At 39.7% G+C, this 22,365-nt stretch overlaps 1 protein-coding gene across 1 annotated transcript in view; it reads left to right on the top strand.

The window, feature by feature from the left end:
- The window catches only part of LOC138701523 (rho-related GTP-binding protein RhoE-like), a 180,017-nt gene that overhangs the window by 135,567 nt on the left and 22,085 nt on the right, over nucleotides 1-22,365 (top strand). Inside the window, exons 3-4 of the mRNA XM_069828500.1 lie at nucleotides 17,732-17,841; nucleotides 17,916-18,050. Coding sequence (XP_069684601.1) covers nucleotides 17,732-17,841; nucleotides 17,916-18,050 — 245 coding nt within the window. The remainder of the gene's footprint in view (nucleotides 1-17,731; nucleotides 17,842-17,915; nucleotides 18,051-22,365) is intronic.

The raw sequence follows: 22,365 nt of genomic DNA, 5'->3' as shown, positions 1-22,365 counted from the left end.
TTGAATTGCGAAGATTTGTTTTATCTTACAAGTTTTACTGCTTGTATCAGGGAAAATGTTCTGGTACTCATGATCTGCATAGAGAAGCTCTAGTTCTGTTTTCAAACGACTTACTTTGAACAAATTTGGGGAAGTCTTTTGTAGAGTGGCAAGAGCATTAGAAGGAAAAAATATTTGAATACTGAAGAAATTTTGAAGTATTGGCAAAAGAGCAAAACTGAAGCTGTTCAGTGTCGTGATATCTAGTGTTAACTTGCATAAAAATGACGTCACGTATTTAAAAAATAATTGTTTGTACTTCTGAAAAAGTTCACCTTCTGACAGCTTAACATATTTCTGCCCTGAAAATTCACCCCTTTCTTTAGACTTTTCAAAAAAAAAATTGACAAAAACTTCATCTGTTTTCACAAAATCTGTCCGAGTTCCATGCCGATTTTTTTATTCCAACTATCAAACAGGATCAACAAAACAATTTTTCCAAGTAAGAACTACCGCACAGCCACTGATATTCACTGTACCGCGCACTTTTAAAATGTTTGTTGTAAGATCTTGCACCTTTCCTTTTCAACTTTTTTGCCGATATATTAATAACAAGTGTTGGTTTCCCCGCTAACAATTTGTATTTTATTTTAGTTGGTTATTTAACGACGCTGTATCAACTACGAGATTATTTAGCGTCGATGAGGTGATAGCGAGATGGTATTTGACGAGATGAGGCCGAGGATTCGCCACAGATTACCTGACATTCACCTTACAGTTGGGGAAAACCTCGAAAAAAAATCCAACCAGGTAATCTGCCCAAGCGGGGATCGAACCCGCGCCCGAGCGCAACTTCAGACCAGCAGGCAAGCGCCTTAACCGACTGAGCCACGCCGGTGGTTTCCCCGCTAACACTACATCTCTTGCATCACCTTCAGTCCATCGCGAAAATGGTGTCTGTAACACGCTACACACTATATCGTTTATAGGATACATTCCTCGTTGTTAATAAAAATATTTGAGTCACCACTTATAAAAAAAAATTATAAAACTATCACTAAAAATAAATAACTGCCCGGTCGAGATGGGTTCCTCCAAGTGGTAACCAGGGGGTGCAATGGTGGCTCTCTTGCTCTTCTTTTCGGCCATTTTTCGTCCTATCACCAACCACTCCTCTTCGTTCTCTCTTCTTTTTCATCACTATTTCTCTCCGCCGGCCGCCATTGCATGCGGAACGCCCACCACATCACAGCCATTTTCACCTCTCCATCCCCGCTGTTTTTGTTCTTGCCACGTCCGCCACCATGACGGGATTTGTTAACAATGCCTGATGAGGCTTTATTCTTCTTCCCCTTCTAATTCTTATATCTATTATTAGGTTATGTTTCTTAGGTTTATAACTCCCGTCTCACCAGCGGGGATCTTTCCTATCTCCGTGGTCCTGTCCCACGGTTTCGAGCGCGACTTCCAACTTGTGTGGCCCGACAGGGCGCCCAGCAACGAAGCAATAGTGGACCCTTCATACTGCCCCTATATGCAAGTCTAGGTGCGGAGCCCGGACCAGTAGTCATGTACACTCACGTAGAGCCCCAATGGGGGCCCGGAGCGACTTAAACGTCCCGGTGACCGACTCTGCTCGCCGGGGCGGATATATCGCTCCGACGTGTTACCGCTGACGTATGGGTGTCGCAGTGTAATCAACCACAAGTCCCCTGAAGCTGCGTGCGGTCTCCGATTGCTCCGGCTTTGGGAGGGTCGGTCGGAGTTAGCCGCAGTAGTCTGGCACTTGTATTCAGTGTAGAGTGGGGAGCCACGGGCGGTTATTCCCGTGGTAGGGGCATAAAACTGCGACACGCCTCTGGTGTAAGACTTGCCATTAGGTGTGTAATGACCAGTTTGAAGGGTAACTTGCGTGAAGTGGGTTGCTTGGGATCGGGCTGTGGGGGGGGTCCCCACGGCCGGCACAGACCGCGAAGAATTCTTAGGTGTCTTTTTCTTTCGCCCCCCGGTGGCAGGCTGACGCCGACAGTTCCGTAGGGGGGGCCAGTTCAAAATGGCCTCTTCGCGCTCCTCTTCCCCTCCAGAAAAACAGCAACAAAAGAAAATGAAAATAGTAAAGGACAGCATAACTGAAGTTATTAAGACGAACACTGCAATGGAATTGGACCCTGAGAAGGTAATAATTAAAGTGCCGCCTCCAAAGTTTATTAGTATCACGTTGGATGGGACGGAAAAAAACAATGAAAAACATTTAGTCCATTTTACGCGAGACGCGCGCTCGAAGGACTCGTAGGCAAGGTCAGAAATGCAACTCGACTCCGGAATGGCAGTCTCCTTGTTGAGACTGCATCTGCAAAACAGTGAAACACTGTTGAGAGCGAAGTTGCTGGGATCATACCCAATCAGAGTAGAGCGACACTCCTCGCTGAACACCACGCGAGGAGTTGTGCATACGGATTCTCTAGATGGTATGTCCGACGAAGAGATCCAATTAGAGCTGGCGGAACAGTCCGTGTCCAAGGCTTACCGTTTACTGCGTAAGCGGGACGGACGGACTGAACCCCTGAGCACAGTCTTTCTGACCTTTGAAACGTCTCTCTTGCCAGAATATATCTTTGTTGGGTACGAGCGTGTCCCTGTGCGTGCGTATGTGCCGAATCCAATGCGGTGCTTTAGGTGCCAACGGTTCGGACATACGCAAAAACGTTGCACAAACAACATCATATGTGCAAAGTGCGGCGGTGCTCACCATGGGGAATCCCCATGTGCCGGCGCCGAGCACTGTGTGAATTGTTCTGGGGACCACGCTTCTAATTCCAAAAATTGCCCGACGTATTTGGTAGAGAAGAATATCCAAGAGCTCCGAGTCCGAGAAAATATTACTTTTTTCGAGGCGCGTAAGCGTATTCTAGACCAACAAAGAAAGGCGACAGAAAAATCTTATTCCTCAGTATTGCTGAAGGCAACAGAGAGAATTGATGCATCCACGCAGACGCCACCTCTCGCAAGTATGCCTAGGAAGCGAATTGAGACCGCGACCCAGACATAAGTTGACTCTGCGAACAGACTGCTGAGTCAGACGACTCGTGTGGGTTGGATATCAGGCCTTACGTACCTAGAAAGATCGCTGCCGTGACAGCAGAGAAAGATTCTAGGCCTGGTAGAACACCGGAACGTCGCGCTCCTAGTTCGGGTGGCGGATCGAGATCACGCTCTCGATCACGTCCTCGATCAAGATCACGATCAGTAGTGCGACGATCTGCAAGTGAGTCGCCACAGTCCAAGATTAAGCAGTCGCAGACAAAGGCATCAATCCATACAAAAGAAAAAAAGAGAAGATCGCCTGTGAAGCCACCATCATGATTTAGCTCCTCGCAATGACAGATATTGTACAGTGGAATGTGAACGGTGTACGCAGCAGATATACAGAATTACAACAATTGATCTATCATGAGAACCCTGCTATTTTATGTCTTCAGGAGACACACCTCCGACCCGAACATTCCCTGAATATTTCAGGATACAATATTTACCGGTACGATCATCTTGCCGGTATTCGGGCCAATGGAGGTTGTGCCATCCTACTCCGTCAAAGTATCTTTTCCTCCATCATCAATATTAACACTCCTCATCAATGTATAGCAGCTAGAATATCTTTATCTAGCATCCAGTTCTCTATAGTTTGTGTCTATATGCCCCCTGATATACCTTACACAGTTAATGACGTGGAACACATTCTATCGCAGGTACCTGCTCCATATTTGTTAGTCGGAGATTTTAATGCATCTCACCACTCTTGGGGCTCTAATTCTGATGATGACAGAGGAAATAAAATAGCAGAGAGGTATGTACCCGCCTTAATCTGATTACCCTAAATTCCGGGGAAGCAACACATCTATCCTCGGCTTACGGTGCTTTCTCCATGATAGACATCTCCATTTGTAGCCCAGTTTTGTCCACGCATTTCGAATGGTCAGTTATTCATGACCTTCATGGTAGTGACCACTACCCCATTCGAATGCGTATGTCCGCTTTACGTCCTGCGGAAACTCGCTCTTCAAACTGGGTTATTAAAAAGGCGGACTGGGTCGGATTTTCGGAGTCCATATCATTCGATGATATTGGATATGAAAGTGTGGACTCCGTCGTAGAACACTTTTCAAATGTGGTAATTACGTCTGCGGAATTATCTATCCCTCGGTCGTCCTCCAGGCCAAAACGCTTCCCTGTCCCTTGGTGGACGGACGCCTGTAGAGATGCAATCCGAGACCGCAAACGTGCTTTACGCCAATTTGAGCGCCATCCGGCCCAAGAAAACTTTGTCCAGTTTAAACGTCTTCGAGCCATAGCTCGTCGCACTGTGTGCGATGCTAAGAAGACGTCCTGGACAAATTACGTCAATTCATTGAAAAAGAACGTCCCAGCTAACATCGTGTGGGACAAAGTCCGTCGGATAATGGGGAAACGTAGTTCTGTAATTCCGCGTCTTCTGAACAACGGCGTACCGACCACCAGTCACATAGAAATTGCAGAGATATTCGCTCACTCATTTGCACAGATAAGCAGCTCAAACAATTATGACCCGGAATTTTTAAAAATTAAGGATACTGCGGAGAAACTAACTCTGAACTTTACATCTAATAACACTGAACAATACAATGCACCGTTCACATCCGAGGAGCTGGAGGCGGCACTGGACGCATCCCCTGACACCTCCCCTGGCCCTGATAACATCCATAACCGTATGCTTCGCCATCTTCCGCCAGCTGGAAAATCCTTTCTTCTGGCAATGTACAACAAGATCTGGACTGAAGGTGTATTTCCATCTGCTTGGCGTTCCGCCATTGTAATCCCAGTTCAGAAACCAGGAAAGGATCCTTCTTTACCTGGCAGTTATAGGCCAATTTGTCTTACCAACTGCTTATGCAAGATTATGGAAAAGATGATGTGGGTACTCGAATCGGAAAACCGATTGTCTAATATCCAATGTGGTTTTCGTAAGCACAGATCAGCCGCAGACCATCTTGTTCGGCTAGAGACCGCCATTAGAGATGCTTTCCTCAAGAAGGAACATCTTGTGGCGGTCTTCTTTGATCTAGAAAAGGCTTACGATACCACATGGCGGTATGGCATTCTACAAACTCTGCATGATTGGGGACTTCGTGGCAGTCTACCAACATTTATTGCGAAGTTCATGGCAGAGCGGTATTTCCGAGTTCGAGTAGGCACCACACTTTCTAACGAACATCTCCAAGAAAATGGCGTTCCGCAGGGGTCTGTATTAAGTGTTCTTCTTTTCTGCATTGCGATCAATGGAATTGCCCACTGTGTGGGTGGCCGAGTATCTTCCCTCTTGTACGTTGATGACTTCAGTCTATTTTACAGCTCTCGATATCTTCCATCCATCAGTCGGCAGTTGCAACTGGTCATCAACGTACTATCAGAGTGGGCTGTTCGCAATGGTTTTAAATTCTCCACTCAGAAGACGCAGTGTGTCCACTTTTACAACCAACGTGGACTACATCCACATCCTGAACTGCGTCTTAATGGAGTGGAGTTGCAATATACAGACACTGCGAAATTTTTGGGCCTTATCTTTGATTATAAATTAACGTGGGAGGCGCATATACGTGATTTGAGAAGGCGTTGCCAGAAATCCTTAAACATTTTACGCCTTTTGTCAGGGGTTCGCTGGGGTGCAGACCGTACAGTGCTTTTACGTCTTTACCGAGCTCTTATACGATTAAAGCTGGATTATGGCTGTTTTATTTATGGCTCAGCAAATAAATCTAAATTACGTCTTTTAGATACTATCCATCATCATGGGATACGACTCGCTACAGGGGCCTTCCGAACTAGTCGGATAGCGAGTCTTTATTGTGAAGCAGGAGAACCATCACTGTATCGGCGACGTAATGTGTTGTTGTGCTCATATGCTGTTAAGCTCCGCTCGCAGCCTGAGCACATTTCTTACGACTCTTTCCATCATTCGTCTCTTTACGGCCGATACAGTGAAAATCCACGGAGACTTCGTCCAGCAGGTGTGCGCTTTCGTGAACTGCTCTCTGAGCTGGATATACATCTACCACAGTTCGCACAGTGGAGTATACCACCACTCCACCGTGGATTATGCGACGTCCCATGTTTGATGTAAGTCTGAGCCACTGTTTTAAGAATTTTACACCAGCTTTTGTTTATAGACTACGTTTTAGTGAACTTTTATCCCGATATCCAAATTATTCATTAGTTTTTACTGACGGATCCCGGATAAATGATTGTGTTGGTTGTTCCTTCGTTACAAATGGAGAGATATTTAAATACAGACTAAGCCAATATACTAGTGTTTTTACTGCTGAACTCTATGCTTTTTACAGAGTTTTATTGTTTTTAATTAGGCAACCTCGGGGCAGATTCCTTATCTGTTCCGACTCTTTAAGTGCCATCCAGTCCTTGCAGTCTTTTAATTGTGATGATCCGCTTGTCTTAAAAACTCAGCAGCTGTTCCATACTCTCTTTTGCTCTGATTATGAGATTGGAGTAGTGTGGATTCCTGGCCATGTAGGGATTCCAGGAAATGAGGCCGCGGATGCTGCAGCCAGGGCTGGCGCACTGAATGGCTCTCTGGTATATTGGCGTGAGAGGTGGCAGGACATTCGAAACTACTTGAAATATAAAATATGGTGGCAATGGGAAGGAGAATGGTCTGCACAAGAGGGAAACAAATTACGAAATATAAAGAATACTGTTCGAGTTTGGGATTCGTCTACAAGAGCGTCGCGACACGAGGAGGTTTTACTCACCCGGTTGAGGATTGGCCATTGTCATCTGACACACGGCCATCTCCTACGTGGCGAACCTCAGCCGGAGTGCGATATGTGCCATGTTCCACTTACGGTGGAACACTTTTTATTGCGTTGCAGGAAATATGACCATGCACGGAGGCAATATGGAATTCGGCCGACATTACGTGACGCTCTTGGAAATGATTTTAATTGTACTAATGCAGTTCTGAGATTTTTATCAAATACAGGTTTGGATAAGGTGATTTAGTTTTTTATTGATCCGTTTTACTTATCCTCCGGACCCTTTACATCCGGAGGTTACATTTGTTGTTTTATATTTGATTTCACATTGCTGACATTTCGGACTTTATACATCCGAATATTTTATAAAATTTTATGGTTTTAAAATATAATTCACAAGTTATCTCTGGTGGCCTTAGTTTTATTATTTTATTTGTTCGTCTTGAATGTCACCTAGTGTGGTAGAATTGCTCACTTTTATGATTCTGTAGAAATCACCTTATGTATACTGCATTTGTGTGCCTCGTTTTATCGTGACAACGTTTTTTAGTTCTTTTAGCACTCTGATTATTATATTATTTATGTATTTGTTACATTAAGAATTTTAGATAAGGGCGCAAATAGCCATAGTAGCTGACGCGTCCTTCTTAAACCCTACTACTACTACTACTACTAAATAACTGCTTAGTTAACTTAATCTTCAAATATATAGTTTTAGCAACAAGACATAGCACAGTCACTCTATTCACACGTGTCACAAACTGAAATTAACAGGTACAAAGAAGTGTGAACACTGTAAAAGACAAGGAATTGTATTGTCATTGCATTCGCGTGCCGTTATTTTCCTTTCAAAAGAGCCAAGCTATAAGATGTTTGCAGCTACAAGAGAAATGTTTTGTCAGCGATTCAAGTACCCTCGCAGACAGGTTCTATAGAAAGCTTACAAGGGTTTGTTGCCATGGTTACCCGTAAGCAAATCCGCAAATTGAGAAGCTCTACCTCTGAAAGAGGGATATAGCTGCAATTGTCACCCTTCTCCACTCTGCGCCAACCATAGTGACAATGGGACTAGTGTTCCATAATACAGAATATCTAAGTGCAGAACAGATCACAATGCAGAACGTAAAAGACAAAAATGAAGTAAAATAAAATAAAATATTAAAATACTTGTAAATAAGTGAAGTTGCGCTTAGTAAACAGGTGAAGTGCCGCTTCACGAGCTTCACCCGAAAAACCGCCTCCGCTTATTATAGGCCTATACATTTAAGACTATTTGTTTTTCTCTGCTTTTGAGAGGGTTTGTACTCTTATGATTAATAACCACACACACCGAGGATGCAGAAGCCATACTTCAGTACCACGTGCTTACGTGAACTACGAGCTTAAGTGACGCCGGCTTGTTACAAGAACAGAGTACCTCGGTATTACTGTTTGTATTCATCCGCGTTCATAGTACATAACAAAATATAAAAGTAGCTTTTCTTTTACATATCGTTTTACATATGAGTGAAGTTATGTTTCATTGTATTTAACAATTAGAATTCAATTATTATTTTCAAATAATACAAGATGATAAGTTTCCAAATACGGACTATATTTTCCTGCGTCATGTGAGTGTTTCGACTGTGAGCCAATCACCGGTATGACAGCCACGTGCTTGTGCTTACAGTAGGATTTTTCTTACAGCGAAAAGAGTATAGTGTAGCGCTCTGTGTTTTCCATTCTATGTAACTGCATTAGAGCTATTTTTTTTCCTTAGCTTGCGTATCTTAGCATAGCTTTCTGTGTGTGATAGCCTGAAGAAACGAAGCTGTGCTAGAAAGAGTGGATAAAGAAAGAATAATGCTTAAACTGATCAGGAACACAAATAGAAATTGAGTCACAGGCACACTGGCTAAGGAGAAACTGCTTACTGAAGGATGCGTTGAAGGAATGATGAACGGGAGAAGAGTTCGGTAACATCAGAAGAAGGTATGAGGTAACATTAAATTACATGGATCATATGCGGAGACTAAGAGAAAGAAGGAAAATAGGAAATATTGGATAATGCTGGATTTGCAGTGAAAGACCTGCCTTTAGGGCAGAACACTGTGAATGAATGAGTTGCCACATTTTCTTTAGCAGGCGATTCTGAATGAAATATTGTATGCATAGTGGATAAGTTAGTTGGTAGTGCAAGTGGCTACGGATTGCATAGTCCCAGGTTCAACACTGAAGGTGGCGGAAATTTTCTCGTTGCAAAAACTCCAAAATGGTCCCAGGGTCCACTCAGCCTCCTGTCAAATTGAGTACCGAGTCTATCCCGGCGTAAAAGACGGTCGAAGCGTGGTGCTGACCACATCACCTCATTTTAGTACCGAGATTGCGACAGCATGAAGCTTTTTCCATGCCTCCATGCGCTTTCATAGTGTGTAAAAGGGATACCTTTACTTTCTTATGTGAAACGTCCATGTTCGAAGTAAATGAAAGAAAAATTGTAATGATTTGACAAGATGTCACTCGTGGTACCATGGTAAAAGAAGTGTAAGATGAACTTCGTGCTTCGTAGTTTCTTACGCAGTTCGTCTCGCTCCATAGCCTACTCTAGTTAATGTATCTCGAGTTTTTAGGAGCTCAAAGATCAATTTTATTGTTTGTAGAGATCTGAAATCTGACGTGCAATATGTAGCTAATCGTAGATATCTGCAATGGAGGAGAAACGGAATTGGCCACCCTACTCCATTTTCTCCTGGCTTAGTTGCCTCATAAGTAGTGCCATGTTGGTATCACTTGTGAAGTTCAGACCTGTCTTCGGACAGTTGACTAAACAAACAAATGTTAAGATGAAGTAAGTCCCAAGAATTCTTGTAAGGACCCGGATTTGTGTGCCTTTTAGCTTACACTTCCTGCTTTTTCTCTCATTGCTTGATTTATTGAGGTTTTCCAATGCTCGTTGTTAAGTCACTATTGATGAGTCAATTAGTCCAGTTTTTCAATTTGAGACCACTCATCCTGCCTGTAGTTTTCTCGTGGTTTCCGTAAGGCGTTATGAGTTGTGAAAAATTTTGGATGAGCCCTAAGAAAATGGACCATGGATTCCCACCAGTACTCATTTCGAATTTTCAAATTCTGGATTTCATTTATCTTCGGCTGGAAATGGAGCAGTGCTTCTTTTCCTGCTGGCATCGAGAACTTGGCTTTGGCGGTGCTTCTTTCCTCCTTCAGTTCATCAACTGGACGGTGGCTTTTGTGGGAAGTGGCAGTAGTCGCTGTCTATACTGCTGAGGGTGACTGTGCGTGGCTGGCTTAATTATCCGGCCATTTAACGTTCTTGCTAGTTCACGATTTTTTCGACTTTCCTCCATGTTGAAGTCTATTAAGTGGGATGTATGTATGTAGGCCTATGTATGTATGTATGGTGACCAGACGTCCTCTTTTGTCCGGACATGCCCTCCTTTTTAGTCCTTTGTCCGGGGTCCGGGCGGATTTAAAAAAAAAAATCAAGAAATATCCTCCTTTTCGTAATTTGTATGCCTGATATTTTGAAATTATCTGATTTGACGTCCTTTTCAAGTAATTTGCCTATAGGTGACAGCAGCATCAACGGAATATACTCTTTGCCAACGATCATAACTCTCTTTGCTTACAAAGTAATATTAAATTCACGTTTTGTGCGGTCTTTTTATGTATTTTGATAATAACACTAGTCTGCGATGAAATTCCTGCCTCCAAAGTTTGAATGTTTTTAGGGTATTTTTAGTATGCTGAAATCAAATTCAAGGCCAAAAAGTTCCTATCACGTACCATTTTTTTGTTATTTTAATTTTCTTATAATATATTACGACAATTTATAGCGTAATTATTTAAACTGTAATACTTTAACATATATAGGTTTAGTATGTTAGGATATGAAAACCAAATGTATTCAACATATTTTTAAGGTGTTTATATTGAAAACCAAGGACACTGGATGTTTCTTAGCAGATATGGGGTGCAAGCACATAAGGAAGTTAGGGCGAAATAACGTGCAGCCTTGTCATTATTTTTATTTGTGAAAGACAGAAATGTCAGCCACTCCTTGGTGAGAGACTGAACTCAACTCGTCTAGTTTCTCTCACATTGCATTAGTCTGCGTTTCATCTGGAAACGAAGCGAAATCAGTTTGAAGCTTTATTGTGGAGTAGAATGTTAGTCCAGTAGGAAAGTATTTACCATGTTGCATCGAGGATGTCTAAATAATCCGGACCACTTTTGTTATATAACTTATGTAGGATATACATATTGCCTAAGCAGAGGTGTAATATTACAGATTTTGTCAAAAAGTCATACCATGCCTATTTTGGAATCAAACTTGGAGACCAAAGTAAAGCTTGGGCACTACACAAAGTATGTAGAGTATACACTGAAGAATTTCGTCATTTGATCAATTGGAGAAGACCGTTGCTATCTTTTGGAGTACCTATGGTTTGGAGAGAGCAGTCGAACCATAGTAAAGACTGCTACTTCCGTTCGTGTGATGTGAAGGGGTATGATTCTAAATATAAAAATCAAATCGTGTATTCAGTTGTTCGGTCAGCCATTTTACTTGTGCCTAATGTACCAATTCCTGTGCGACCAGAAAATCTTAAACAAACATCATTCTATTGGTACTGACAACGTGAAATAGGCTTTAAATACTTTTTCTACGAAGATGATAATCTTGTATATTGCAGTAATGTGAAAGAATTTATGCTAAAACTTGGACTTCCAAACTATGATCTAAGTGAATGGAGACTGTTCATTGATGCTTCCAAGCGAAGTTTACTGGATTTCCTCCTTCATAACGAAAACATTTTTGGTTCAGTGCCCGTTGCCTATTCAGTGATCCTAAAAAAATCATACACAAATTTGCAACTGCTATTGTTGCGACTAGACTATAAGAACACTAGTGGCAAGTTTGTGATGATTACAAAGTTCTTACTATGTTCCTGGGTCAACAATCTGGTTTTACTAAATTTCCATACATTCTTTGCCTGTGGGATAGTAGGGCACGAGTTGATCACTGGACTATGAAAGACTGGCCACCTCGACAAAATTTGGAAGTCGGTTGTAAGAATGTTGTGTGCCAAAGCCTTGTGAGTTCTTCTAAAGTTGTGCTGTCATCTCTCCACATCAAGCGTGGCTTAATGAAACAGCTTGTAAAAGCTTTAAATAAGGAAGGAGGCTGTTTTAAGTACATGTCTGGTGCAGCATTTAAAAACAGTATGGACGAAAAGGAGAAATCAGCATGGATTTTTTTTTCTTTGTGAAGTTGTTTTAAAATTTCTTGGCAACAAGGATCCTAATTACCGAAACATTGTGGCTAACATGCTTGAAGCATACAAGGAATTTGGTTGTAACATGAGTATCAAAATTTTCTGTTTTCTCAGCTAAGAGTAGGCCTAAGATGAAAGATTTCACAAGGATCTGCAGGAGTTCGAAAGAAGGTACCAGGGACGCGGGAGCATCAGTATGCTTGGTGATTATTGTTGGATGTTAAAGCGTGAAATACCTGAAGAGAAACATAAAAGAAAGAGGAACAGGAGGACTTTCTCAACTAAGAAGCAAGTGGTGTAATTTTTTGTGTGATACATTGTGCTAATTTATACATCCAATAGTGAAGTAAACAAGACAAAACAAAGCAAAAACACTCTAGTGACATGTATGAACAACCCTACACATAATTTCAGCAAGTTGTGTCTTTTAAATACTGTTTTTGAATTTGAAATAAAAAAGTGAAATGAAAAAGTTGGTGATGAAATTCACGTAATTATAAAATACATTTAAAGTGATTTTGCAAACAAACCTGACGTGATAGAAGCAAACGGATTGAAAATTCGGATTCAGCACATCGACATTATATAAAATCACATTACTTAGTTTAGGCAACAAACACAAAGTTGAAATTCGCAGGCTAGTGTAATTATAGTTCCCTTAGTTTTAGTTGTAGTTAACTGTAAAATCATCTGATATTATTAAGTTTTATCATAAGTATGCTGTAATAAAATAGATATTGGCATTATTTTAAGTATAATATACTGTAGATCTAAGCCTAAATCTAAATATATATTTTCTGTCCTCTAATAATTATAGTTCCCTTGACTTTCATAACATGTAGCGAATTGTAAAAAAAATATTATTAAATTTTATAATTATTTTGTAATATTAACATACTTTTAAGTGTGATATAAGCCTAAATCTGTACTGTAAATATTTTGTAAGAAAATAGATATTGACATAATTTATAGTATAATATAGGCCTAAGCCTAAATCTAAGTAATAATAATAATAATCTTTATTAGCCATTAAACAATACAATTATAATAGGCTTCGTAATTATTGAATTACATCAGACAAACAATCATTAAGTATTAAGAAACTCATCTATGCTATAAAAACTATTTTCAATTAGAAAAGTCCTAACAGAATTACTAACATTAATAGCTTCTTTTAAATGTTTTAGCAATTTTTTTTATAAAATGTAACATCTAAAAAAACAAAACTATCAAGTGTTTTAGTTAGTCTACAAGCAGGAATTGCTAAGTTAATTCTAGTTTTTGTTTATCTTCAGTTCTTTGGTACATCAAATTATTCAAATGTACATATTTTACACATTCAAATATGTATAAACTAGGAAGAGTTAATATGATTGTCTAAATAAGGTTTTACAAGACTCCCATGGAGAACATCCAAGAATAATGCGAATAGCCCTTTTTTTGTAGAATAAAAATATCTTTAGCACCACCATTGTTTCCCCATAACATAATCCCAAAATTTATAATATTGTAAAAAAAAGGCATAATATGCATTTAGTACAGTTTTCATTGTGGTGCATTGTTTAAGTTTCCTTAACATAAAAATGACCATACTTAAGTTTTTAGAAATTTCATATATATATATATATATATATATATATATATATATATATATATATATATATATATATATATATACAGAGTGTTTAAAAAATACGGGGCATAATTTCAGGTATGTATTTCCCACATGTAGACAATCAAAATAGTTTATTACAACATGTGTCCGGAAATGCTTTATTTCCGAGTTATGGCCTTCACAACCGGAACGTTTTTCTTTCCGCAGGCCGTTGCCGTCAAAGGAGACATTAAGAGGGCACTCTGACAGTTCATTCCGAGGCGAAGGTTACATTCAATGTTGTGTAGGCGTTAGACTGTGCGACATGTATTCAAATCAAAAGCTGGCAGAGATACACTTCATGTACGGTAAGGCGGCCGGCAATGCTGCGCTGGCTCGTCGTTTGTACCAGGAAAGGTACCCACAGCGACAATGTCCAGATCGGAAGACATTTGTACGTCTCCATTACCGACTGTGCGAGTATGGAAAATTTAACTCTCCTGGTTTGGGAAGGGCACGACCAAGAGCTACAACTCCAGAAGTACAGGAGGAGATTCTGGAGGCTGTGAACATGACTCCTTCTATCAGCACACGAAGGGTAGCGTTGCAAGTCAATGTTCCTCATACGACTGTCTGGAGACTGTTGAAAGAGTATCTATTGTATCCTTATCATTTGCAACGTGTACAGGCCCTGTTCCTCATACGACTGTCTGGAGACTGTTGAAAGAGTATCTATTGTATCCTTATCATTTGCAACGTGTACAGGCCCTGTCACCAGCAGATTACCCTGCACGAGTTAGGTTCTGTCAGTGGTTCTTGCAGCAGTGTGGTGTAAATCCGAACTTTCCTGCCTTAGTATTATTTACAGATGAAGCACAGTTCACACGAGATGGCATAACAAATTTCCACAATCAGCATGTATGGGGGTATGAAAACCCACGTGCAACTCTTCCATCTCATCACCAGGTGCGGTTCTCCCTCAACATGTGGGCCGGTATCATTGGTGATCGATTAGTTGGACCCCATGTACTTGTAAACAGACTTACGGGGCAGGCGTACCGGTACACAAACTTCCTGGAAAACACCATACCTCATGTTTTAGAAGACATTCCACTGATCAATCGTCAACACATTCACTTCTTGCATGATGGCGCTCCTGCACACTTCAGTCGTACGGCTCGCCGGTACTTGGATCGAAGGTTTCCTGATCGATGGATAGGTAGAGGTGGCCCAATTGCTTGGCCTCCACGCTCACCTGATCTGAACCCTCTCGATTTCTACTTGTGGGGCCATTTAAAATCATTGGTTTATTCGTCTCCGGTGCCTGATTTGGAATCCCTTCGGAATCGAATTGTGGCATGTTCTGAGGACATACGCAATACTCCTGGAGTTTGGGATCGTGTTCGCAGGTCAATGAGACATCGATGTGAGGTCTGTATACAAGCAGGGGGTGGACATTTTGAACATCTTCTGTAATGACAACGACCTGCGGAAAGAAAAACGTTCCGATGAATTTCAATGTTGTGAAGGCCATAACTCGGAAATGAAGCATTTCCGGACACATGTTGTAATGAACTATTTTGATTGTCTACATGTGGGAAATACATACCTGAAATGATGCCCCGTATTTTTGAAACACCCTGTATATATACATGTTTTTTGTCTTTTTTTTCGAACAATGTCCTCCTTTTTGAAACTTTGTGTCCTCTTTTCTATCGACGTCAGTCTGGCCATTCTGTATGTACAGTATGTATGTATTTTTATTTTATTGGGTTATTTTACGACGCTGTATCAACATCTAGGTTATTTAGCGTCTGAATGAAATGAAGGTGATAATGACGGTGAAATGAGTCCGGGGTCCAGCGCCGAAAGTTACCCAGCATTTGCTCGTAAGTGTATGTATGTATGTACGTATTTATGTATGTATGTATGTATGTATGTATGTATGTAATGTAATGTAATGTATGTTTTTTCAGTGTGAGGGTTTATTCGTGTGATTATGATAAGAGTACGTGTTTGTGAATAGCTTATTTTATAATCATATTTATTGTGCCTCCCCCCGCCAAGGAAATCGTTCTATCTTCGCCTGTGGTAATGACATTACTAGTTGAAGTCTAATGAAAATATATTGAAATATAGGATTATTGGTACCATTCATAGACTAGAATAGAATATTTCTGTCAACATTGTTTCTGGTACATTTCATCTCTAATAATTAGCTACAGTTCATGTGCCAAGTCATAAACCTTCCTGCTACTCCCTGTGGTCCTGGGGTACCATTCATAATGGTGACAACGTGGAGACCAGTGCTTCTCGCGTCTTTTCCATCTCGTCTATGCAGGTACTTCCGGTTTGTTCCGAGCGTTCCTTGCTCATACAGTAGGTAGGTGTGCTGTAGATAGAACAAAATTTTGCGATATACAGTAAAACCTGTATTAAATGACCACTGCTGGTTCCATGAAAAACTGGTCTTTCAGAGGGGTGGTCTCTCAATAGGGGGAGTTATTTTACACTTCATTCATTCATTCATTCATTCATTCATTTATTTTATTCCATAGATCTTACATGAGCAATGAAGCTTTAAGATGTGGAACATGTCAACATTTTACAATATTACAATTACAATTTTTACAAATTTTTATAGTTTTACAATTTAGTAATTTTCTACAATTTTTACAATGTTGTACAATTTTTTTACATTTTGGCGAGATATAGTGAGATGAAATGAGGTCCGAGGATTCGCCAAAATATTACCCGGCATTTGCCTTTTCGGTGGGGGAAACCTCGGAAAAACCCAACCAGGTAATCAAATCAAAGGGGGTAATCAAATCAAAGGTGTTGATGCCAAGGACTCGCCATAGACCATCCGGCTTCAGTCCCACGGCACAAATAATGGGTTAAAACGTTTCTATGTTAATCAAATAAAAACGTGGAAAACATTGCTAATAATAAAAGCTTGAAATCACAACTTTATTTCTTATTTTACGTTATTTTTCCAATTTTCTCCTTTGATTCCCCTTCACAAAATCATAAATTGAACACTGCTTAACTTTTTTACGTTTTCTTTTTACAATCACATTTTCAAAACTATCCTTTAACATGTTAAGAATTTCATTTGTATGTTCTCGATTCATACAGCCTTTCAGTGGTGCCGATTGTTGAATTAACTCAATATTACTTAACGCTTGTTGTAGTCACATTTTTTTCGAATTGAAATTCTCTCTTGATTTCATCCTCGTCATCGGTGGGTTGATCACCGAATTTTTCTAATAGATACGAGGAAGAAAAAATAAATTATTGCACTGTAATTAACAAGTAACGATTTCATTTTTAGTGTACAAAACGAAAAGCAAAACCGTCATACGTTATGAGAAATCTTACCTTTCAAGAACCTGTTAAATAGCGGTGCAAATAACCCTTTGCTATACCTCGGAGGCCATTTACAAGTGATCATTGTACCTTTTTCGTAGCAATCCCCAACATTCCTTATGGGATTAAGGACAGAGATGGGCATTCAACGTGAATACGGTATCACTTAACAACGTTTCCAAACATCATTTTAACTTCTAGTACTGCACAAATTTCTTGGAATTTATTTAGGCTACAGTAATATAATAAAATACTAAATTGTAAATTTTTAAAATACAGTATGGTCTCTTAAAATGGGTAAAATTAAGGAAATGGCTATTCAATCACTGGTCGGTGGTCGGGGAGAGAAATGGTCTCTTAAAAGGGGTGTGATTTACATTGGTTTTATGGATTTTTAATTCGGTTCTTTAAAAAATCGGTCTTTAGGAAGAGTGGTCTCTCAATAGGGGTGGTCTTTCAGACAGCTTTTACTGCACAATGGCACTGGTCGTTGGCAACATTTCAGAGAAAAGTCAAAGGCGTTCTCATGACAGTGCTATAGAGAAATAGCAGTTCCTATAGTACCTCGCATATATTTTGAAATAAAATACATCTTCAAGGAAAGAGGCAGTCATGAGCATTCTAACAAGACTCGGTGCTTCTTGCGTTTCCTTTAATTCACATTGTCACTGAAGAATTTAGGTATTACAGATGATATCTGTTGTGTGTTGCAGGCACGGGAGCATATGACACGGTGCGCCCTCTCGCATACCAAGACGCCAAGGTGTTCCTATTGTGTTTTCGAGTGAGCGACCCCGACTCCCTGGATAATGCCGTCAGCAAGGTGCGTTCCTGTTGTGTTACTTTGATTTTCGGAATGTTGTGATAGCGCGAGTCTCACGTGAGTCGCTGTTGCAGTGGCATCCCGAGATACGAGCACACTGCGACTCCACACCAGTGATCCTGTGTGGCTGCCAGAGTGACCTGCGCAATGACATTGAGACCATCTCTAGCCTCGCCAAGCAGAGGCGCATCCCCGTCACATCAGAACAGGTAGATTAGTAACGCAGAGTTTATGGTATTTCAGTAATTTAATATAGGCCTAAACAGCGTAACTATTAATAGGCCTATAGTTATTGAATTCTAAATTTTATTCCTTAAAAGATAAGCGGACATTAAAAGCGACTTAAAATAACTGAATAATGAAAAATTACGCTCGTTCTTTTTTCGCCCATTTTGTTAATATTTAATTCCCTTACATACAATGTTGAACACTCACTATAACTTAAGATTTTACGACAAACTTTCGGGATAAATTTTATTTCAGAACACGGATTCAACCCTTCTCCTCTACCCTCACCACACCTACCTTGCAGCAAGCTACTTTCCCTGCAGACAGCTCCCTCTCGCGTTCTCACGCTTCATCTCGCTCTATACGAGAATTCAACATCATGGCGGGCACTGACGAACTCCGTGGTGCACATGAAGCGTGGTGTCGGGGCTTCAAACCGCGATGGTGATGAAACAGCGGCTAATACGTGGAGGTGAAATATCTCTTTAGTGAAGTATTGTTACATGTCAGAAATTTATTAAATTACTGGAGAAAATCACCTGTTTGTTTTATACGTTTCGTTAACTAGTTATTTTCACGCTATTTTAAGTTGCTGAGGATTTTGTTTAGAAACACCTGTAAGATTCCTTTAAATTTTGTACTAAAGTGAGGTAATTCCTTTGACGGAATTCCACAATCAATTATTGTAGTACAGGACACAAGAATATGGGTCTGAAGATCACGGGTAGTCAGTGCGATGTTGCCCAGTTAAGCTAGTGCTCTATATCTCTTTCCATTATTGTAACAGCTACGTCCGTAACCTTCATAACAGATTCATGTGATAAGTAAAATATTCATGCTCTGTGTTGTGCTTATGGTTTTTTAATTGCTCTGATTAATATTCGAATTATTAATATGTATATAATACCGTGTGACACAGGAGTCAGTTGACAAATGGAAAACATTACTCTAATTGGAAATACAATTGCATACAGCATGTTCACTAATGCAAATGTTCGAAATGTGCTCTATTTACTTGAGGACAGTGCCTAACACGATCCTGACGTTCTTCTGTTACACTTAAAAAAGTGTTGCAGGTGGGATGTGCTGGATAACATGGATGATGTTTTGTTTCAAGTCATCTATAGATGTAGGCTGTGTCTGAAAAACGTGTTGTTTCACAAATCCCCATAGAAAGAAATCAAAGGGTGTGAGATCTGGTGACCGTGGAAGTCATGACTGAGGTCCACCTCTTCCAACCCACTGCACGCTAAACATCTCATTTAGTTTCTGGCCAACTGTTAGGGCATAATGTTCCGTGGCCTAATCTTGTTGAAGCCACATTCTTATTCGTTTGTTCAGTGGCAATTCATACAGGAAATCCATTACAGTGCTGTCCAGCAATTCCCCATATGTGTGTTGGTTTACATTTCTACCAAAGAAATATGGTCCCACAACCATATCACCATAACTTTTGAAGCACCAGCTGAGAACAGAGAATTCTCCATATTAGCACAGTCTAGTATATACAGTCGCGAAGCTTGGGGTGATTTTTTGCATTTCTCGCAATAGTTGCTAGCCGCTTGGAGCGCTGTGTGTACTAGGAACAATAGACTGTGTCACTGCCATCGTGATCTAATACAGGCCGTAAGGCAGACCATGTGACTAGCTTAACCCAGTCACGAAGGGCGGCGTTTCAACCATATAAATTAATTGGAATGCATAAAAAGTAACATATATTTCTCTAAAATGTAGTGTAATTGCATTAATAAAATTTAAAACAATGATTAGGAGACACTTCAGACATAATTCCTTGCGAGTTAAGGTGTAATATTATCTTTGGTGTGAAAATTACGTTGCTTGTATGTGTAATAGACCTACCTGCCTTTATTTCGATTAAATATTGCGAAATTATTGTACATTCATTTATGCACGATTCAATCATTTTCAGTTGCACCGCACGAATATTTATATATGTTGAAATTATAGGTTATGTTTACTGTCCCAGTTGCCCCTTTCTGTCTAATTTTAGTGGTCTCCAATGCCCTGCCATTCATATGGAAATATTATAGGTTATGTTTATTATATCTTATATTCCTAAATTCGCAATTATACATTATAATTAAACATAATGTCATGTATGATACTCCGCACATTCAATTTGTCTGTATTTTAATGCTACAATTGAGTATTGAATTATTGTATTTATCTACTACCTAAGAGACGAAGTAACAATCGTACGCACATTAATTCTATTCTACTCCTCTTACACTAATTTCATAAGAGTGGTAACTTATGATAAATTTTCTGTCTTTAGCAAGGAAGGTAGATGTGCTATATTAAAATCACAATATAAATTCTTTTTTATTAAACCTCAAAATAGCTTCCACTTTAAACTTAAAATGTTGATGCGAAAAGATTATGTTAACATGTAAAATTCTCTTCACATTAAAATAACATACCGTAGTTTTGTAATTATTTCTGCAACATATTATGCAAAAAGAAGTAAAGGGAACTTATGGACATATTACACTAAATAAAACTTAGCTATGATGCGCAATAAAGCTATAATATACCGGTAATAATTCACTAGCTCCATACACTGAAATAGAAAACCCGAACATAATTATATTACGGTCTGGTCTAGATCGAAAAGGCATTGACTGTGCCGTATTTCGCATTGTTGTGAAAAGTTGTGTAAACTGTGAAATGTTCGTTATCGGTTGTAATAACTGTAAATGGCTAAAATACAATAATTTGAGTAATAATATGGGACAAGGAGACGTTTGTTGCACTATAAATTCTAAGAAAAAGAGGTCAGAGTTATCCTTCCAAAAGATCCAGGAAGGTGAGTTTATAAAATATAATATATACTTTATGAAAATAATATATAAACCTCATGTATTTCGTATTTCAATAGTGGAAGGAAGGTGTTAATTTTTCAAAAGAACACGATATCAAAAGTACAATACATTTTATCGTCTGCTAGGGAAAGAGTCTGTGATGAGGTGATAGTAGTGATCCTGGTGGCTAGCAACTATATATGGATGCATATTTCAACTATGTTTGCATATTTAGTAAGTATTGAGCTTCGCAACTGTATATACTAAACTGTGATATTAGGGTCATCTTATTTTTATTATGGAGAATCTGGACAAGTCAATATAATTAATAAAATTGCATAGTTTAATATATAAAACATTAAAATAATATTTGGACCAATAACTGTTCACATAAGCATCAGTTCATACCAATATAATAATTTTAAAATTATTCTGATAATGTTAGGATTTATAACCTTCTAAACAAAATCCCTCTCATATTGGACGCATTTCTATATCTATATTAGAAATTAACATTTCACTCCACATCTTAATAATATTTTGATGTCTTGTTAAATCGAGTTCACAAGTTAGAATTCAATACTTAGATAGGTTGGTTGGTTATTTCGTTCATTGATTGTTGTTTTTACTGCCAGAGTGTGTAGTGTAATATTGATAACGTGCTTCTCTACTGTTCTTTACTTATTAGATAGCCATTTTCATTCCGTGCATAACATAGATATACCTGGTTCGGTATCATTATATATAGTGTGTGTCTAAATTCGTATTATAGACTTTAAGAGCTTGTGTGGGATCAAGATGGTTAAGTTTTGCATAGAAACTCATGTTCGGAAACATACCATTTCCCTGCTACAAACAAAACACCACATCACATGTTGAACTCTCCCACTTCTGCTGCTTATTGTAAGTTGTTTTTTTCTGGGTCCACTTACAAGAAGTGCTCGATGTGACGACCAGCCACTTCAATACACACACACACGGTACCTACGTATCATTTCTGGTACACACGATCACCAATACCTAGTAGTCCAACATCCGCCGCAGCCATAACCCACGCCAGCAGATTTTTCTCTGATTCCACAGGGGTCTCGTAAATCAATCTCTTCATGTGGCCCCACAGGAAGTAGTCTAGCGGAATCAAGTCAGACGAACGTGCAGGCCAAGCAATTGGGCCACCACGATCTATCCACTGTTGCCCAAATCGTTGCTCCAGATGACCTCGGACCACAAGAGCAAAATGAGGTGGTGGCCAATCGTGCTGAAACCACATGTTTGACGCATATGCAGTGACACATCTTCCAAGAGCCCATGCAGTACATGTTCAAGGAAAATCAAGTACGTGAGACCCGTGAGATTAGGTGGAAGAATGTATGGCTCAATAACACATCCTTTCAGAAACTCTGCCCACATGTTGATACCGTATTGTTTCTGAAAGTCATGGGGGTGCATAGCAAGCGGGTTTTCATCAGCCCAA

This window comes from Periplaneta americana, chromosome 6 (assembly GCF_040183065.1).
Source record: "Periplaneta americana isolate PAMFEO1 chromosome 6, P.americana_PAMFEO1_priV1, whole genome shotgun sequence".
Taxonomy (NCBI): domain Eukaryota; kingdom Metazoa; phylum Arthropoda; class Insecta; order Blattodea; family Blattidae; genus Periplaneta; species Periplaneta americana.
The sequence above is the reverse complement of the archived record's forward strand: the minus strand, read 5'-3'. Positions and strand labels throughout refer to the sequence as shown.